Source organism: Scyliorhinus torazame, chromosome 7 (assembly GCF_047496885.1).
Source record: "Scyliorhinus torazame isolate Kashiwa2021f chromosome 7, sScyTor2.1, whole genome shotgun sequence".
Classification (NCBI taxonomy): domain Eukaryota; kingdom Metazoa; phylum Chordata; class Chondrichthyes; order Carcharhiniformes; family Scyliorhinidae; genus Scyliorhinus; species Scyliorhinus torazame.
Genome location: NC_092713.1, coordinates 268443576 through 268464534, shown reverse-complemented (window position 1 = coordinate 268464534; position 20959 = coordinate 268443576). Strand labels below are relative to the sequence as shown.

The 20959-nt window shown below is 45.9% G+C and overlaps 1 protein-coding gene across 1 annotated transcript in view; it reads left to right on the top strand.

The window, feature by feature from the left end:
* The window catches only part of cyp2u1 (cytochrome P450, family 2, subfamily U, polypeptide 1), a 28587-nt gene extending 11773 nt beyond the window's left edge, over positions 1–16814 (top strand). Inside the window, exons 2-5 of the mRNA XM_072512444.1 lie at positions 3222–3857; positions 6747–6908; positions 10063–10230; positions 16015–16814. Coding sequence (XP_072368545.1) covers positions 3222–3857; positions 6747–6908; positions 10063–10230; positions 16015–16205 — 1157 coding nt within the window. The 3' untranslated portion in view covers positions 16206–16814. The remainder of the gene's footprint in view (positions 1–3221; positions 3858–6746; positions 6909–10062; positions 10231–16014) is intronic.
* Positions 16815–20959: the final 4145 nt, after the last annotated feature.

Sequence of the window (20959 nt, the reverse complement as noted above, 5' to 3'; positions counted from 1 at the left end):
TCTTCTGATACCCCAGCTGTCAACGGGATTTCCGGTTTTTGTCAACCCCACCGCCTGGAAACCCGCGGTGGGGTGTTCCCATCAGCAACACCTCACCCTCGCTTACACCACACTTTCATGCACTCTCACACATGCATGTACTAACACAAACTGTCCAGGCCTGGGAGGTTTGGATGTTTTACCTCTGATGAGGAATCCAGAACAGATGTCAAGGTTGGATTGGATTGGATTTGTTTATTGTCACGTGTACCAAGGTACAGTGAAAAGTATTTTTCTGCGAGCAGGTGTCAAAACAGGTTTCCTTACTCCGCCCTGTTGGAGAATCCAGCTGCCCCGGCCAGTGAGCTGGAGGACGGTGTTGCTGCGACTGCTGTTCCTTGTGGCATCTTTGGCCCGTTCCACTGTCTTGACCCTCGTGCTGCCTTAGGGGCCTGGCACCTGCATCTGAGGGCAAGAGAGAACATGGCCACCTACTTTCACACTGCTCGCAGCTTCTCCAATCACAAACGTTCTGTCTTGCAATTCCTCCTGAGATCAACAGCAAATGTGGGAAAGAACCGGCCTGTGATCAGAGGAGCAGTTCCTTGAAGATCTGTCCTTGAAGATCTGTCCCTTCCACAGTATTTTGAACAGTGAGTCTGCAGGGCTGGATGGAAAGTCAGATTGTGGCCCACAGGTCATATGTTGGACAACCCTGTTCTAGGTGGTAGAGGTCGTGGGTTTGGAAGGTGCTGGTGAAGGAGCCTTGATGAATTGTTGCAGTGCATCTTGTACGTGGTACACAAGGGAAATGATTGTTGGTAGACTGATGAGTTGGTAGTTGATGGGATTGAATTTGTATCTCTTTTTATGGACAGGACATAGCTGGGCAATTTTCTGCATTGCTGTACTTGTGTAGCTGTACTGGAACAGCTTAGCTAGGGGCACTACTTCCAGGATGTTGTTTGGGCTGATACCTTTTCATATATTGAGTGCATTCATCATTTCGAGATATAATTGGAGGGAATTGAATTGACTGAAGACTTGCTTCTGTGAAGGTGGGACCCTCAGAAGGTCATGATGATCATCCACTCAGCACTTTCAACTATTACTGGAATTGTCATGGCTCTGAAGCTATAAATGTACCAAAAAAGCACTGTATAATGGAATTGTTAACTGTTGTGTGATGTGATACTGGAAAACACGTCATGATTCATGATGTCGGGAAGCGTGTAAATCATTTGTCTCTCTAGCTCTTGAATTGTTTTTTCCTAAATCATTTGTTAATGTCTTCACCAGTCCTGTTGGTCAGCAACTATTAAAGACCATGCATATTCAACTGAAAAACCACATAATAAAATGTTATAAAGGTGTGGAATATACATAATATATTTAGTTAACCCTTGTGCTGGTCTTTAGAGCTCAGCATTGCCATTTTAAATAAAACATCCTGTTTTAACAGTGCCACTTGGATAGCTACAATCAATTTATGGGAGCAACCTTATTCATTATGTTATTAAAGAAGAACTTTCTCACAAAGGGCTGAATTTTCATGGAGTGGGGGAGACTCTGAGGAGGGGTAAGGAGTGGCAGTAGGGAGCCAATTCCAGATTCCCGACCCCATTCCTGAGGTTTCCGATTTTCAGTAGAACCTTTTAAGGACGCAGGCAGGCTCATCTTGCAAGTCTGCATCCTGTACTCCCGACCTCGCTAGCTCCATTGCAGAGATAAGCTGTCCTAGGACTCCACAGTTCTCATGGAGCCGGGTCAGCTTTTGAAACAGCTATGCTTCACGGCACGTCAGAGATGTTGCAAACCATAGTCTGGATGTGGGACTCTTGAAAGGTAAGTTCAAACGGTCCTCTTCATGCCCCCCCCATCCCTCATGTCCACACCTTGCAATGGTATTGTATTTACATGCACACTCACCCACTGTACAATGTACAGAACCAATGATCCTTATAGTGACAATCGGATGTGTAAAAAAAGCTTTAAAAACAGTCACTCAAAGATACCTTTCTTTAAAAAAACTGTTTACTACAGGCCAATAAAAGTGTCAATCAACCAGAGCCTTTAAAGTATCAATAGCAGACACGACAAGCATTTGAAATCTCTTTATCTTGTATAAATAAACATTGTGCATTTGACAGAAGAGAGCTAGAGCTGCAAAACAAAGTGTTTTCTCTGGGGCTCAACTGTTTCAGTTGTGTAATGGATTTCTGAGCTCTCAGCCACGAAAAAGTAATGAGGCTTGGCTGAGAGCTCAGAAACGTATTAGGCTGTTGAAAGAGCTCGGCACAGCACCCAGCAACCCTTGCAGCAGCCTCTAAACGTTTTTCTGGGATTGGCTGGTCAGACACCAGCCTGCAAACCCACCACCACCACCACGCCAGAATGGAAATCTTGGGCGGGATTCTCCGGAATCCGGCGGGCGGGCCGTACTGGCGCCAAAGAGTGGCGTGTACCACTCCGATGTCAGGCCGCCTGGAAGGTGCGGAATCCTCCGCACCTTTAGGGACTAGGCCGGCACCGGCAGGGTTGGCGCCGTGCCAAAGGGCCTCCGTTGGCCGCCACGAGTTGGCGCATGCGAGGGAGCGCCAGCGTGTTCTGGTGTGATCCCAGCGCATGCGCAGGGAGGTTCTCCGCGCCGGCCATGGCGGACCGTTACTGCGGCCGGCGAGGAGGGAAAGAGTGCCCCCAGGGCACAGGCCTGCCTGCAGATCGGTGGGTCCTGATCGTGGGCCAGGCGCAGAGCCAGGTCCCGGCGGTAAGGACACCTTGTTTGACTTACACCGGCGGGACTGGCCGAAAACGGGCGGCTACTCAGCCCATCGCTGAGCGGAGAATCGCCGGGGGGAGCCACCGCCAATGGCCCACGACTGGCGCAACGCGATTCCCGCCACCGCAGAAAAATCGGGAGCCGGCGGCGGGGCGGGATTCACGCCGCCGCCCCCCCTGGCGATTTTCCGGCCCGGCGGGAATCCCGCCCCTTGTCTTTTCTGGCACTTCCTCTTGAGTTGGGAATTTTCATGACTGCTACTACCCGCCCCTAGAATGAAAATCCAGCCAACAATGTGTACTCCCCATGTTCCCTTTGAATGGCAGTTTTAATACAACGTGACATGCAACTGTAAGTTATTGAGCAGTGCACAAGGCTTCAGAACATTTAGGATGATGTTACCATTTAGGAAAATGCAAGTGCTCTTTAAAGTAATAATAAGTACTTATGTGGTTATTTTCAGGAATAGTCTTTGCACCATATGGCATGGTCTGGAAGCAACAAAGAAAATTTTCTCTCTCTACACTGAGGCACTTTGGTTTCGGGAAACTTGATCTAGAGCCTAAAATCATTGAGGAACTGCAATTTGTGAAGTCGGAGTTTTCCAAAGCAGTAGGGACAGCCTTCTCTCCTTTTCACGTCATTAATAATGCTGTGTCTAACATAATTTGCTCAATGTGTTTTGGGAAACGGTTTGATTATGAAGATGAGGAATTTAGAACCATGCTGAGTTTGATTGTCCGAGGGATGAAATTAGCATCAAACAGCCCAGCAATGCTCATCAATATTATTCCTTTACTTCAGTACTTACCCTTTGGGTCTTTCAAGGAGGTTGCCCAAACAGTAAAAGATGTCTCTGCATTCCTGAAAAACATCATTGCTCAGCACCGAAAGACAATGGACCCTGTAAACCCATGTGATTTTGTTGATTTTTACCTGAAAGAAATAGACCGTGAAATACAAAGAAACCAAAGTACAAGCTTCAGTGAAGATTATTTATTTTATATAATTGGGGATCTCTTTGTAGCAGGAACAGACACGACATCTAACTCCGTGTTGTGGGCTATTCTCTTTATGGCTGCATATCCTGATGTTCAAGGTACACAACTGATTTGAAATGCTCATTACAAGGGATCACTGGGATAGGGTTTGTAAATATTGGGTCGAAAGATCATATTTATTGTGTACAATTAATGTAGTTATGCTTTTCAATACATATGAAAACTTGTCCAGCTTTTCTATCCCCATTCTGTTTGAAGTATTTAAGTATCCAAAGGTGGCACAGTGCATTGACATTGTTCTATGTTGAGCTACAGAATACCCCACAAAATGTTTTTAAACTCTGGGGCAATGTGTCATGTAGGAGCAGTCAAGGATGCGCTATTCAGCTCACTGTGCCTTTGCCAGCTCTTTGAAAGATCTTTCCAATTAGTCCCATTCCCCTGCCCTTTACCCATAACTCTGCAAAACTTCCCATTTTAATTATTTATCCAATTCCCTTCTGAAACTTATATTTGAACCTGCTTTCACCACCCCTTCAGACAGTACATTTCAGATCATAATGCATTCTCCTCATCATACCTGTATTTTTTCTCCCAATTACCTTACATTTGTGTATGACCCTTCTACCCCTTGAAATAGATCTTATTTAACTCTTACCAAAGCCCTTCATAATCTTTAAGACTTCTATTAAATTTCCCTTTAATGTCCTTTATTTTAAACTGCCAATTAAAACAGTTATAGCACATAGTACATAGAATATACAGTGCAGAAGGAGGCCATTCGTCCCATCGAGTCTGCACCGACCCACTTAAGCCATCACTTCCACCCTATCCCCGTAACCCAATAACCCCTCCTAACATTTTTGGACTGTGGGAGGAAACTGGAGCACCCGGAGGAAACCCACGCAGACACGGGGAGAACGTGCAGACTCCGCACAGACAATGACCCAGCGGGGAATCAAACCTGGGACCCTGGCGCTGTGAAGCTACAGTGCTAGCCACTTGTGCTGCCCAAGCCATTTGTGCTACCGTGCTGCCCAGTTATAATGAAGAAAATTGCAATTATTGTTTGCAGCATGTGGGGCTGAGTTTTAGCATGCCAAGCTGTAATAGACTCAAATCGTTGATGAACTGAGACAAAAAATTCTTCTTCTCTCTATCTTAAATGGCATGCTCCTACTTTTTAAATGGTCTCCCCTAGTTTTAGACTCTCCGAAGGGAAACATGTTCTCACCACTTGCTCTGTCAAATTCCTCATGGTCTTCTATATTTTAATAAGATCACCTCTCATGTCTTCTGAGTTCTAATGAGTATCGGCCCAACCTGCTCAACCTTTCCTCATACGTTAACCTTTTTGTCCCAGGAATCGATCAAATTAACCTTTTCTGAACTGTTTCTAATACAATGATATCCTTTCTTAAGTAAGAAGACTAAACACAGTGGTCCTGATGTGGTCCAATGGAAGCTCTGTGCAGCTGAAGCAAACTTGCCTACTTTTAGCATTGATTTTCCCCGTGCACTAAACTTTGTCTTCCAATATTGATTAGAGTAGGGTAGCAGTATTGAGTGGAGGCTAAAGGTGCCAGATCAGAGGTTACCACACAAACTACGAGCTCATGGTGTATGGGTTAAGATATTAGTATGGATAGAGGATTAGTCAGCTAAAAGGAAGCAGAGAATATGGATAAATGGGTCATTTTGGGGTTGGCAAGCTATCAGTAGTGGAGTGCCACAGAGCTGGGGCCTCAGCTATTTACAATCTATATCAATGACATGCATGAAGGGACTGTATGTGCAGTAGCTAAATTTGCTGATGACACAAGGATAGGTAGGAAAGTAAGTTGTAAAGAACACAAAAGGGTCTACAAAAGGTCTTGGGTAGGTTAGTAAGAAATAAGCTGATGGAATATAATGTGGGAAAATGTGAACTTCTCAACTTTGGCAGGAAGAACAGAAAAGCAGTATATTATTTGAATGGGGAGAGTCTGCAGAATTCAGTGGTACAGAGGAGAGATCTGGATGACCAAAGGTTAGTAAGGAGGTGTAGCAAGTGTTTAGGAAGACACATAGAAAGTTGTCAATTTAGCACAAGGGGAATCAACGATAAAAGTAGACAAGTGTTGCTGCAGCTGCATAGGGCTTCCATTAGATTGCATCAGGAGTAGTGTGTATAGTCTCCTTACTTAAGAAAGCATGATGTGGAGATGCCGGCGTTGGACTGGGGTGAGCACAGTACAAAGTCTTACAACACCAGGTTAAAGTCCAACAGGTTTGTTTCGATGTCACTAGCTTTCGGAGCGCTGCTCCTTCCTCAGGTGAATGAAGAGGTCTGTTCCAGAAACACATATATAGACAAATTCAAAGATGCCAAACAATGCTTGGAATGCAAGCATTAGCAGGTGATTAAATCTTTACAGATCTTTAAGAAAGCATATCATTGCAATAGAAACATTTCAGAGAAGGTTCACTTAATTGATTTCTGGGGTGAAAGGGTTATCGTATGAAGAAAGAGTGAGCAGTTTGGGCCTATGCCTACTGGAACTTAGAAGAATTTGTCAAGCACTTTTGCCCAAGTGTTGCATTTATTTTATTGATGTGCACAGCCTCTTCATCGAGGCTTGCATTTTTAAAGAGCAAATGAATCTCACTTAACTTTCTTGCAACCCCAAATGTTATGCCCAAAGATGATAATGAACATCCTTTGTTGTCCTACTTTAAACTCTAGAATCATTTGTCAGGGCTCTTTTAGCTATTGGAAGCAGACATTTTCTGTGGAACTTATTCTTAAATCATTATGATGTTTTGCTCCAATCAGGTCATGATTACAATATTGCTCTCAATCTACTCCCATTTCTAATACAACTGAAACAGAAGTTTTATGATTTTCTGCACAAAATGTTTGCTCCCAGGCAATCTGTAACCTGGTATTCTAATGCAAGGTTTGATGGAATATTCTGTAAATATGCCCTTAATTTCCCCTTTTGTAGAAAGGGTTCAAAGAGAGATCAGCATTGTTGTTGGTGAATCTAGACCTCCTTCCCTTAAAGACAAAGTTCACATGCCCTTCACAGAAGCAACAATAATGGAAATTCAGCGGATGACGACGGTGGTTCCACTTGCCATTCCACATATGGCATCAGAAACTGTTGGTAAGGGTGCTTCTGAATTAACAGTTATTAAACAGGAAAGTTCAAACATATGCTGCTAGATTTTATGCTGGAACAGGGACAGAGTTAACCAAGTTATGTTTGATGTGCTACATTCTTACATTATTGATCTGATAGAAATTGACGACATATGCAAAATGATTATAATATTGACTGTCCCTCTCTGGTCCTGATTCTACGCCCCATGCGTGACACAGTAAATGGGCAGGTGAGTGATGTAAGTGAGGGCAGTGGCTTACCCTCTCTGATCTCGCTGCTTTATCGCCATGTCCCATACTAAGATGTTCCTTTGAGCCGTGTAAGAGGGCAACTAATGAATACTGTTTAATTACAATGATTTATTATAGCAGACAATAATTAAAGTCTATTAAAGGATCTTAGGGAGGTTTTCTTGAACTTATAAAGTGCTTTAAGAAAGGCTAAGGAAAACTCCGCACCCAGGGTAAAGACAGCACCCAGTAACATAAGGACACAGACCCCTTCTGGGGCCAAATCAGTAATTTGTTTATCAGTAACTTGTTTTTGGTGATCTCTACAACTTGCTTTCTATGACATAAAGTAGCAGATATAACTATCAGTGCAAGATCTAGCTGGTTAGCAACAATGGAAGAGATTAGAGAGGGGACATAGAGGGATAAGGGTGAAAAGTACTTACTCTGCCATGTGAACACCTGCAACTTGTTTAATGGAAAAGTTTGAACCAGACAATGTTCAGATGTAAATAATGCTTTGCCTTTTCTCAACCGGGCAGAGTCAGCTCCAGAGATCTTGCTTTGAAGTTGTGCTCCCCCAATGCATTGTCTAATAAACGATCTTTCTGTACCTGGATCTCCTGAGATTATTTCTTTTAATAATCTACTCCACACCAAGCAAACGAGCAGGACCCTTCTTAAAGTTCTCCTTTAAATATGCAGTTTGGATCCAATTATGTCATTGTTCACCTTATCTGCAATTTTAGTTGCAGGCCAGATGACAGACTGTGAGCAAAAAGGGGACTTGCAAGGCAAGTTTTAATACCTTGTCACCAGCCCCATCATGCTGATTGGGACAGGAGAATTCCCACAACCACATGTGATTGCTGGGACTTTTTCCTGGCGGTGGTCTCCTGCTGCCAAATTCCGCCTCCCACCCAATAGCCTGGTGATGGTTCTGTCCGGTTTTGGACGATAGAAAATTTATGGAAGTGAGGCCCAGCTGTTAAAAATTTTCAGAAATCACAAAGAAGTTTCCAGCAGGAGGGTCGTTGAATAGTCTATATATTAGTATATTTTAGAAAGAAACAATAGTTCCTATTCCTGTGTGGCGTGCACCATCATAGACCATGCTTTGGTTGAAATAAGAACAAACCATAACCCGATCCAGATTTACCTGTAACGACAAGGCCCAGAAATATCAACTAAACAATGAATAAACCAATAAGGTTGATACAATATTTTAAAGTTGTTAAGAGTGACCACTGTTTACCTCAGTGACTGGAGTTTCTAATGTCCAAAATAAAATAAGGTATAAAAAGACATACTCCAGAATAATTAACTTACTACAGGTGTATTTTGAGTCTTTTGGTAGAGTTTTTTTCTTTTTAGGGTCTTAGCATCTGTCAAAAACGTAGGCTTGATGTTGATATTTTGCCCCAGATTATCGCTGTCATCAGCATCATGGTGGTGGCAGTCTGAGCATGCCTTGTCGTACGTCAGTGCTTCCAATTATGTTTTCTCAGTGCAGGAAATAATATTCAGTTTCTTTCCTGATGACTTGAAAGCCAACTGTAGAATTTTTCAGGTAAATGTTCAGTTATTTGTTTAGCTGAGCCAGAAAGAACCTGTCTTGACCTTCAATGTCTTAATTTTTGTTCCTCCAAACGAGAACACATTAATTTATTTCAGTGAATCAATTTTGAAATCTTCCCGACTTTAATTTTGACAACCTCATGGAATCATAGAATTTACAGTGCAGAAGGAGGCCATTCAGCCCATCGAGTCTGCACCGGCCCTTGGACAGAGCACCCTGCTTAAGCCCACACCTCCATCCTATCCTAGTAACCCCACTTCGATAGGTAATATGAGCAGTTAAATTAATTTTATCTGTACTAACTATTTGTTAGCATGCAATGCGTTAGCAAAAATGATCTGCAACTTGTATTCCACAGTATTTTACTTTCCAAATGCCCATTTCCAAGTCTTCATATTTCAACTGTTAGTTGCTCTGCAAATATCTACTATTCACCATTTACATTGCTTCATCAGCTCTCAACTGCCCCATTGTAACTGCGCATCTCAATTATTTATTACCCCCATATTCATTAACTTCACCCGCTCAATTAATGTCGACACTACAAACTTTCATTTGCCACAGCCATGAAACCAAATTTACTGTCCCATACCCTACCTAAAGCGCTCACCATATCAACACCTTCCCCACCTCCTCCCCGCCATACAAATTTACAAATCAGCCCCATTTCCCCAATCAACGTATCTGCTAATTTATTGTAATACTATAAAAGACATTTCCATATAAACAGTATCCTTCAACTTCTGAAGTGCAATGTCTTGGGAGATTAATTAGTAATATGTTAAAACCATACCTCAGCACCCTCTATATCACATTTTGCTACAATCTTAAGATCCTGTGTTCTTGTCAGATGCAAAAGAGAACTGGAAAGCAGATTGCAATCTCTACATTTCCCTGGCCACACAACAGTTAAACTTATTCTGCTCATATGTAGCCAGTATGAGACTCAAAAGGCTGATGTGATTTTGTTGCTCATTTGTGGTGCCATTAATGAGAGCCTGCTTTTAAATCGTTTGGGCTAGTACTCTGAGTAAGCTGCAACAGTTATTGAACTGTTTGGAACCACTCCAAGATGCATGTGGCTATCTCCTAACCAATATTACAGGAACAGCCAACGAAGATAAAATGGGGATGGGAAAAAGAATAAAATGTAAAAGCCCTCAAATATATTTAAGAAAGTACATATGCACTGAAACCAGAAATTACAATTTTAATTTATAAGTATATAAAATGTTAAACAGACAGAGAAGATGGGACTAAAAGAAATAAAAATCAGATTGAATTTAAGTTCTGCTACTAATCCTTCCCCTTTATATGTGATGCTAATTCGTATTTTACTTTTTTCCAGACTTTAAAGGCTATATTATACCCAAGGGAAGTATAGTGGTTGCAAATCTGTGGTCAGTACATAGAGATCCAAGCATGTGGCAACATCCTGATGAATTTAATCCTTCTCGCTTCTTGGATGCAAATGGAAATATTACGAGAAATGAAGCATTTATGCCATTTGGAATAGGTAGAGCCTATTTATTTGTGAAATGTTACGCTTTAAACTTATTTCTGCAATTTGAACTCACTGTCATGTTTCAGCTAGGTTGATAAGTGGACAATCCATTTCTAGTTATCTGTGAGTGCCACTCCGTGTTCAGTGCTCAACTGGCTGAGAATATGGCCCAGAAAAAAGAGGCCAGTGAATCCTGCAGTGATTAAGGGCGGGATTCTCTGGCTGCGCGGCAACCGGAGAATCCTGCCCAAGGTCAATTGACTTTTCCACTGTCCGCATCTCGCCCGTGGAAATCTTGCGCAAGAATTTAGCTCCAAGTGTCGTTGGATAGCTGTGAGGAACTTGCCGGCAGAGCTGGTGGGAATCTCCCTGAATGAAAAACCCACCACAAATGAACTTGGAAACAATTCCATTAAATTCCGCCCGATATTGATGTCTTCCGGTGGCGTCATATATGTGGAAGCCCCACATTGGGTGGCTCCTGCTCGAGGCTCTCGTTTTGGAGTTTAACACCCGGTTCCAGGGGCAGGTTTTGGATAAGCTGGTGCAGGAAGACATAAGGAAGGTGGGGAATGAGGAAGACCCAGAAAAAAGCCGCTGGGAAGAAGGGGCGAGTGAAAGTTCGCCGTTGAGTGAACAGGTCAGCCCGGCGCAGGAAAGATGGCGGAGGCAGGGTCGCCGGGTGGGGCCGCACTCTTCACAGTCGATTCTTCACAGTCGATGTGATGGCCGGAGACTTTGAGTGGCAGTTCACCAAACACATGGAGGTGATGCGTAAGGAGATGATGGCTGCGATGAAGGAGTTGCAGGAGGAAGTGATGGCCCCCGTGAAGGCGGCGGTGTCGAAGACTTTTAAAGAAGGCAAATACACATGGGATACAGGGTAACTTGATAAGGTAGATTCAAAATTGGCTTAGCTGTAGGAGACAGACCATGATGAAAGTAGGCTGCTTTCATGACTGGAAGCCAGTTTCCAGTGGCTCACCACAGGGACCTGTGCTGGGTCCCCTATTATTTGCCATTTATGTAGACAACATTGGTGACTATGTGGGGTGTAGGATCAGTAAGTTTGCGGATGACACAAAGATTGGCCGGTTGGTTAACAGTGTGAAGTCTTGGGTTACAGGAAAATATAGACGGGATGGTCAAAAGGGCAAAAAGGTGGCAGATGGAATTTAACCCTGAAAAATGTGAAGTGATACATTTTGGAAGGAGTAATTTGACAAGGAAGTATTCAATGAATGGCCTGACACTGGGAAGCTCCGAGGAACAAAAGTGGTGTCTTTGTCCATAGATCTCTGAAGACAGAAGGGCAGTTTAATAGGGTGGTGCAAAAAGGCATATGGGACACTTGCCTTTATCAATCGCGGCGTAGATTACAAAAGCAGGGAGGTTGCTTTGGTGTTGAATAGAACTTTGATGAGGTCACAGCTGGAGTACTGTGTGCAATTCTGGTCACCAGATAATAGGAAGGATGTGATTGCACTGGGGGGGTGCAGAGGCGATTCACCAGGATATTGCCTGGGATGGAACATTTGGGATGGAAGTTATGAAGAGAGATTGGATAGGCTTGGTTTATTTTTGCTGGAGCAGAGAAGACTGACGGTCGACCTGATCGAGGTGTACAAGATTATGAGGGTATGGATAGGATAGATAGTGAGCAGCTGTTCCCTTCGTTGAAGGGTCAGTTACGAGGGGACACAAGTTCAAGGTAAGGGGCAGGAGGTGTAGGGGGGATTTGAGGAAAAACCTTTTTTACCCAGAGGCTGGTGACGGTCTGGAATGCACTGCCTGGGAGGGTGGTAGAGGCGGGTTGCCTCACATCCTTTAAAATGTACCTTGAGAGGCAGCACGGCGGCACAGTGGTTAGCACTGCTGCCTCACGGCGCCAAGGTCCCAGTTCGATCCTGGCTCTGGGTCACTGACCGTGTGGAGTTTGCACATTCTTCCTGTGTTTGCATGGATTTCACCCCCACAACCCAAAGATGTACAGGGATGGTAGATTGGCCATGCTAAATTGCCCCTTAATTGGAAAAAAATAATTGGGTTCTCTAAATTTATTTTCAAAAAGTACCTTGATGTGTACTTGGCACGTCATAACATTCAAGACTGTGGGCCAAGTGCTGGCAAGTGGGTTAGGTAGGCAGGCCAGATGTCTTTCATGCGTCGGTGCAGACTCAATGGGCCGAAAGGCCTCTTCTGCATTGTATTATCCTATGATTAAAGGAGGAAATAAAGTAAAGATCCAGCAGACTTTCTACCTGGGAGGAATGCATAGATAATTGTATTATTTTGAGATCCAAATCCGTTGTATTTTAGTGGAACTGAGACATTTTTGGGGGTGATTTTGAACCCGCAGTGGCCGCCAATGAGAACGGTGACATGGGTGGAAATCAGTGACAATCAGTAAGATCGATTCTCTACAATGAAATCACAGTTTCAGATTTTTCAGGTCCCCTGGTGGTGTGATGAGAAATCCGCAACGGAAGGTCTGGAACCTCATTATAAAATATTATAATATCATTAGTGAACCCTCCCTCCAGGACTTCCCCACTTACTGAATATTCATCGGTCATCGGAGTCCGACTTACAACAGCTGTCTGAAGACAGGAACCTGGCAACCTCACCTCCAAAGGGGATATCGGGGTTGAGCACTCAGGTCGCCATTACCCTCCAGAGTGCCTGTTGCAGAGGGGGCAGCAAAAAGGACGTGGGGAACCCAGATAAGTTCAACTTGGGGCTGGGGGGATTCAATCTTGGCATCTCGGGGGCGGGGGGTCAGTCACAGCCCTTCATGTCTGTGAGCCTTTAAGTTTAAAGGGGTCTGGCAGCCGGTGTGTAGGCAGCACTTTCCTTGCTGGCCCTTTCCCAGGGAGCGTTCCTGATAGTTACATCTTGCAGCGCTCGCAGATCTGTGTCGTCTTTGTGGGAGAGCAGTGGCTGGAGGGTAGCTCCTCGGGGATAAAGGAAGTGGTTGATGACGTCAGTGTGACTTGCTATAATGAGGCTTGTGTGTCAACGGTGCACTGGTTGAGCAAACGATTGGACTGCTCAAAATGCAGTTCTGGTGCCTGGACCAATTGGGCGGAAACTTCCAATATAGCCCCCAAAGGGTGCCCCACACCATAGTGGTCTGGAGGATGACAAATCACAGCTCCTGTGCATTCCAAGGTCAGGGGTGCCGGTATTTTTCTCCACCTTCTGTATGAGGTGGGCAGCGTCTCAACAGTTTTTCAGCCCTTGGCATCCTCATCACTAGAGAACAGAGGGCCTGAGGATTAATGTTGTTGGGGTGGGGGGGATTACCTTCCCTGGAGGGGACCAGGAGCGTTGACCTGGACCTTGAGGGTTGGGGCTTTCTTTCAGGCTGCATGGGTGTTGCAGTACTGCCCTACTCGGTGTGTGATGCCACTCACAGGGAGGGAGGTGTCAGATGGACTGGACACGCCCAGGATCTGCTGGATGAAAGCCAAAGGCTGCACTCTGCTGATCCTCATCCCTTTGGGTGCCCGGGGGCCCCTGGACTCCTCAATGGGATATAGGGTTAGTTGAATTGACACCCGGAAGTCTCTATTATAGTCATGGAATCCCACAAATGCCTGCACCATGCAATTGAAGCCCTGCACCGTGGAGATCATGAGCTGAACCATGGAATACGCCAAGGTCTCCACTGTGGACGCTAACCTTGCAGTGTTGCCCTGATTGCGTAGGAGTGACGGCAATACCTCCTCGGACAGCAGGTAATGAGACTCCTCCAGTCAGCCTTGTAGTCTGAGGATGGATTCTGTCATCCCTTCCTGATGTTCGCAACCCTGCTTATGCAGTTCCAGCAGCTCTGGGATGACCGGAACGAGCAGCACGTCATCGGCCAGGGTCTCAGAGTCCTGGGCTCCGGCATCCCTCTGAGTATTGGTTCCCTGAGACATTCCTTCCTCTGCCTGCTGTGGATCGTCTGCTATGAGGTGCTCACCAGTCAGTGACCCAGAAGCCTGCCTACTAGTTACTCCCACCGTAGTGTGAGTATTTGTGCTGATGGAGGGTGGTTACAGCTGTGACTCCTCCTTGATGCTAGTCTCTGAGATGTCTCTCTCGGAGCTGCTTGGATCCGTGGCCCCTACATGGCACAAGGATGGTCCGGGCTGTTCGACTGATTGACCTGTAAGGGAAGCAAGATGGCATTGGTGCATCACGGGGCATAAATGATGGGAGTAAGTTAACTCACGTGAGGCTTGCACCATGGCTGCATGTCTTGACGGTTCTCACTTTTGTCTGCTGCCTGCATTTTGCCCTCTGTACAGGTGCGGTCCTGCTCATCGCCTACCAGCTCAAGAGCTCTCTCCTCAAAGGGTGTTAGGCATCTCAGTTCAGGCACGACTCTGGCAGTCTGTGTCCATTCACGCTGGTTGTACTCTAGTTTGTCCTGCAGTGAGACAGACGGGAAGAGCGTAGGCGACAGTCCTTTCTGGTGGTGATGAAATCTGGCGTGAGTGGGACGTGAGTGGGAGCAGGGATCTGAGGAACAAATTATCTACTTTGGGGGGGGCATAGGGAGTGAGGAAGGGGAGGCAGCCACGGGAAGTGTTGGGAATCTGTGAGGTGGCTGTGTGAGAGATCACCGTGGAGATATGAAGGGTGTGTGAAGGGCGCAATGGTATACACAGGGAGGCACACTTGTTCTTTATGTAGCGAGCTGGCCCATAGTATAGTGGCCACTGCCTCCCTGGCAGGGTTGGTTGATGGACGCCTGCGGTAACGCAGGCAGAGAACATCACGCCTCTGCCCCACACCATCCAGTAGTTTGGTAAGGGCTCCCTCTGAAAATTTTGGTGCTGTCTTTCTGGCAGCCATCCCCCAACTAGACTTGGCACAAGTTGGGGGGGGCGTTTATAAGGAGTGCCCCGCTGATGGCAGAGATTTTTTTTTTCCCATGGCGAACAAATCAGAGCCTAACTGCCACAAGTGCACCGTGAATCATGAGGAGAAAATTAATTTTATTAAAAAGGCTCACTATTTGGTGCGTTTTCCCACCATTGGCAGGATTCTCACCGGAATTGACACTTTGAAAAAATATGGTAAGACTCCACCCTTTGCAATACACCACTTTATACAACACATTGGGCTAAATTTTGCAGGCACCAACAAATAAACACTGCTAGCCATTCAGACACTTACACTTTCCCATAGACTTGATGGACCTTTGCACTAGAACATGCAGTTAGCCAATCAGATTGTTAAATCCTTATTGATTGATGCAGAGTCAAACTAGGGAGTACATGTTAAAATATTTAACTTGATCATGCACAGAAAGTGAAACAGTGGGACAGAAAGAAAAATGGGATGAAGAGAGGAGACAGAAAAATCTCCAACAATAATTAAAATTTGAAGGAATGAGGCACCACACTTTTAAAGCTAATTATCAGTGACAGCGATGTTGTTTGACAGAAATTAAAAGTAAAATACAGAGTAGGAGAAGAAGAAGAATGGGTGGAAGGGCTCTCAGCAGGGGTCCAGATCTGCAGAAGCTTTTAGGGAGCAGACCTGATAGAGAACAGATTTCAGGAGTGTTGTGGCATTCTGGAAGCCCATTTCCACACTTATACATGCAGCCACAAAGGCAGCAGTCTGAACCTCCACTGCGGCACTCAAATGCTGATCTCATGTTGCTTGTGCTGTTGTGGAGTTAAAAATTTGCTTACATTTGAGCCATGTTATAACGTGCGTGTGACCAGGAATGATGGTGTGCTATAATGCAATACCAGTGTGTTTTATACTGATCAGTTCTTTTTCTTTGATTAGGAAAACGGATCTGTATGGGAGAGCAGATGGCAAAGATGGAACTCTTCCTGATCTTCAGCACCCTCCTACAATCATTCTGCTTCAAACTTCCTGAAGGCAGTGAAGCACCAAACATGAATGGCCAGTTTGGCCTAACACTGTCTCCACACCCTTTTAAAATCATTCCTGTCAGGCATCAAACTACTTGTTGAAATGGATCACAGTCTTCAAGGTTTAGAATTTACTACACAGACAAAGGAGGGCTTTATCTCTCCTACCCTCCCTGAGTATTATATCCATTATAACTCACTAACAGTCCAGACTATGTTGACAGCTTATTTTGTTTAATAAGACAATTTTTAACATGTCTCCTTTATTTGTGGTGCAATATCGATATCTATAACATTATTCTGCTGCTACTTTCAACTAACAGAACAGCTACAACTAACTCCATCCTCACTCCTTGAATATCGTGGAAGATATTCCTGTACAGAATATGATCAAATACTTGAAAATTTCCGATTTCCTTTTCATCCTGGATTTGACGTCAGTACTTGAGACACTCCAAGATTATTTTATTTTATGTATTTCACATTTTAAAGTCTGTCTACCATTTACAGTGAACCTGTGGAAAAGTGCAAGCGATTCAATGGAAATAACTTTTTGCCTTTGTGAATATGATTCTCTTACATCATTCAATGCCTATTCAAGAAAAGGCCGAAACTCATAGAAATTAAGATCACCGGGCTGAAGGGTGAATTGTACTCTTATATTTGCTGCTTTGAATTTCACAGAAGGAAATAAAATTAGCCATAGAAAAAGGCTCCAGCAGCTGGTTCATTTGGAAAATACTTCTTTCCTGGCTAAGTGGCATAGTATCATCTTTAAGGGCAAACATTGGGCTCAGCAACACCTTCAAAACTTCCCTCTCAGTTCCAAAATGGCATCCACAGCCATCAGTCACAGACAGATGCAAATTGTACGTACAATCATATTGGTAAAGGGATTAGCATCTGTACTAAAGTACTCGAGTAACCCGATCATTATGCTGATCAGCTTCAATGCTGATTTGAGACCCAAGGGGTGAGATTCTCCGCCGGCTGACGTCAGAATCGGGAACCGCAATTGGGCGGAGTATCGGTTTTGACACCAAAATCGTGGCGGGTGTTGGATTCATGCCAAATCGCAATTCTTCGGTGCCTCGACAGCAGCGTCAATGGGTTCCACTCCGCGCGTACAGTAAACACCCTTGGCATATCATTAGTAGGCCTGACCCGGCATTCTCTCCACGATTCACCACCTCCATGGGGCGAATTCCCCACAGCAAAGGTTCACTTGTGCTTTTAAAAATCATGAAACAGGCGCCATGGCTGCTGAGGGAGACAGAGGGGGTACGGAAAGTGTCCAACATCACTATAGTTTGCTGACAGTTGTGCCGCTGGCCGGGGGGGCTTCTGCCAGAGCGGGGAGGAGTAGCGGAGATCGGCTGTGGGGTTGGGGTAGACGAGCACAGAATACCATTGCTGCGGCCTGCAAGGCAGCCATGCAGCTACGCACGCCACTGACTGCCCACTGTGAACCTAGGGCTACAAATCGTATAGGTGTCCCCCCAGGCCACCCCTCTTAGGTGCCCTGTGGCCCCAGCTAACCCATCACTGGGATGGGTGTGCTCCAGTGCAATCAATGCTATCATGTTGGTTGGGATGGTGTGAGTGGGGAGTGAAGTGTGTATATGTGGCTGCAGCTTGTCAGCCTCCTATGTGTCATTCTCCTTCCCTATGTACGGCATGCATTGTTTGTACAGCATGCAAGAAACAATACTTTTCACTGTATAATGTGACAATAAATCAAATCAAATCAATCGCGAATCCAGCACCGTTTTCCATTGGAATCCATTGTGTTCCACATGGTGCCGGTGCTAACCCCGTAACAGTTGTTGAATCGGTCCAGGTGTTAACATGGTGAAACTACAACACAGGACTACTTGCAAGCCAAATAACATAAGCAGCAAGTGAGAGACAGAGCTAAGCAATCCCACAATCAACGGATCAGATTTAAGCTCTTCAGTCCTACCACATCCAGTTGTGAATGGTGATGGATAATTAAACAACTCACTCAAGGAGGAGGCTCCACAAATATTCCCATCCTCAATGATGGAGGAGCCCAGCACATCAGTGCAAAAGATAAGGCTGAAGTATTCGCAATAATCTTCAACCAGAAGTGCCGAGTGGATGAAGTGCCGAGTGGATGATCCACCTTGGACTCCTGCAGAGGTCCCCAGCATCGCAGATGGCAGCCTTCAGACAATTAGATTCACCCCACGTGATATCAAGAAATGGCTGAAGGCACTGGAAACTGCAAAGGCTACGGACCCTGACAATATTCCAGTAGTAGTGCTGAAGGCTAGTGCTCTAGCACTTGCTGCACCCCTAGCTAATTAATGAAGGATTGGATTCTGTCTGACTGCGTTTGAGATTCTTTGTTGACTACTCTAGGGATACTGCCAAAACCAGGAAGTTAATTATCATGAACTTTGGCCGGGTGCCCTGGCAAGTGAGGTCACCAGCTACCCACCCCAGGAGAAGGTCGCCCATAACCGCTGGAAGACTGGAGGGGGACCTCTGGATTTGGGACCCCTCACCATGGCAGTGCATAGCGTTCTGGAAATTGCAGCAGAGCTTCTGAGCGTGGCCCAGTCATAGCGGTCCATGGTTGGGCAGTGGTTTGAACAGAGTGACACCTGGGACACCAGAGCAGCAGCCGGGCCCATCCAAGCCCGGTCGCCCCAGAAGACGGCCAGCAATGGGGACCCAGGTCTTAAGGTGGAAATTACAGCAGGCCACGTCCACTCCTGCTGTACGATCTGGGGATCCACCACGTTAGCATTAGGGCCCGTATGGCCAGAAAGTTAGACACCCGTTAAATTGTCACAGTTCAGTTATAGGGGCTAGGGCACAAATCTGTATGTACGTGATCACATTAACCAACTGTTCACACTGTTACAATGTGCCTCGATGCTCTGTCAGATGGATGTGAGGGATGGGGGTCTGGGTTGACCAGAGAGGGTGAGGGGGGGAATGGATGAACGTTGGATGGGGAATGGGTGGATGTTGAGGGTGGCCTGGACTCTCCACCCTCCCACCCCTCCCCCCCAACCATCCCCACCACGGTCAACCCAGGGATTTGATGGGACCGTGTGATGGAATGGCCAGCTCGCATGCAGGAATCACCCAGGTGGCGGTGGAAAGTGCTACTGTGGGCAGGAGTCAGACATTGTCAAATGGTGTGGAGCACCAGAGCTCCTCGCAGAGCGGGTTATCATCATCTTCCATCCCATGGACAGACTCGATGTTACTGCCAAACCAGGGCCTGCACCCAGTAGTGCAACAGGTATGTATCAGAGAGGGGGTTGCAGGCGAGTGAGTGGCCGGGGTATGTGGTGGGGTGGGGTGGATGCAGTGTTCTCCGGTGAAAAGCATAAATCCAGAATTCCCATAGATTGGCCATTCAAAGTGCTGGGCAGTCTGTCGTCTCTGTGCCCTCCAATTACAGCGCTCCGGATGAGTGTGGCAGCTTCTTTGCCCCTCTGCTAGTGACAGTGCACCTTCTCAGACAGTGACGACTGAGGAATGTCCAGCCATGTCACTGGTCGCACCCTCCCAGACAGAGACTGCTGAGGCCCTGCCGGCCAGAGGACAACCCCAAAGGTTATCAGGGCCGACCCAAAAGCAGAGTCAGCAATCTGCCTCCAATGCCAGTGTGGGTGGCAGGGGGTACGTAGCGCTCACAAGCGGACATTTAAGGGATCGTGAGCACAGGATGGGTTTTCACAGGTGACCTTTGCTCATTTCATCAAAGGACTGCTTTGTTTTTGGGTAACTGTGCCAACCACTTTATGTTCTGTTCCTTGTTTGAAAGTCTGCTAAAAGTAGGAATGAGTATTGTGTTGCAATGAGCTGTGTGTCCTTCATGATTTTGATACGTTGAACAGCAGGGGCAGCAAACTATTACCAAGGTTGTGAGGTGCCATTGGGGCCATGGAATTGTCATTTCAGAAATGTGTGTGAAGAGGCGGCACTCTTTCACTAGGATGGAAGCCAAGCCTTGTCACCCCAGCTGAAGGAGCAGAGAATCAATGTCTCCATGGTGCTCCAGCCTCCCTGTATGTTCATCAAGCCTGCCTCCTTGTCTTCCTGTGCTGCCTGGACTCCTCACGAGGTCCACCTATGCAGCTTTTCTCTGAGGCATGTGAATCTGCATGTCAGATTGTGCAGAGCGTAGCTTACCATGTCAATAAGCGACATGCAGACTGGAGCATATTGCAGGAACAGTCCGGGCAGCAGGACTTCATCTCCAGTAACCCTATATCCCTCCCAACCACTGCCCTTGTGGAGACATGACTCTGATTTATCTCTCATCCATCTCTGTCCTTGGGTGCGGAGTGGCATCATGAGCCACCTTTTCAATGGATACCCTTTGTTACCCAGCAGCCAACCAACCAGCTAAACTGGAGCCACGACCAGCCTTGGCACCAGGGAGTGTTGCAGAATGTATGCATCATGGGAGCTGCCACAGCACCTTGCACTGACTTGAAGAATCTGAGTTCTGTGGTTGCACATTATCTGCACGTTTGTGGAGTGATAACACTTCTGACTCACTGGAGCCTTGATGGCCACATGGGTACAGTCTATGGCACCCTGGATGTGGGGGAACCCAACAATAGCTGTGAAACCTCTGGCTCACTCAGCCTGATTGGCTTGGTCCAGCTGGTAATGAATGAATGTAAGGATCCATCTGAACAGAGCTCAGTTATGACCTTAACCCAGCGATGGACAACTTATTGGGGCACTCTTCACAGATCCCCCACAGACCTCTGGAAAGATCTGGATGCATACAAATTGGCCACAGTGACTTTCAGAATCACTGGTATCGGGTGTCCACAGAGTTGAAGGCTATCTCTGGGCCA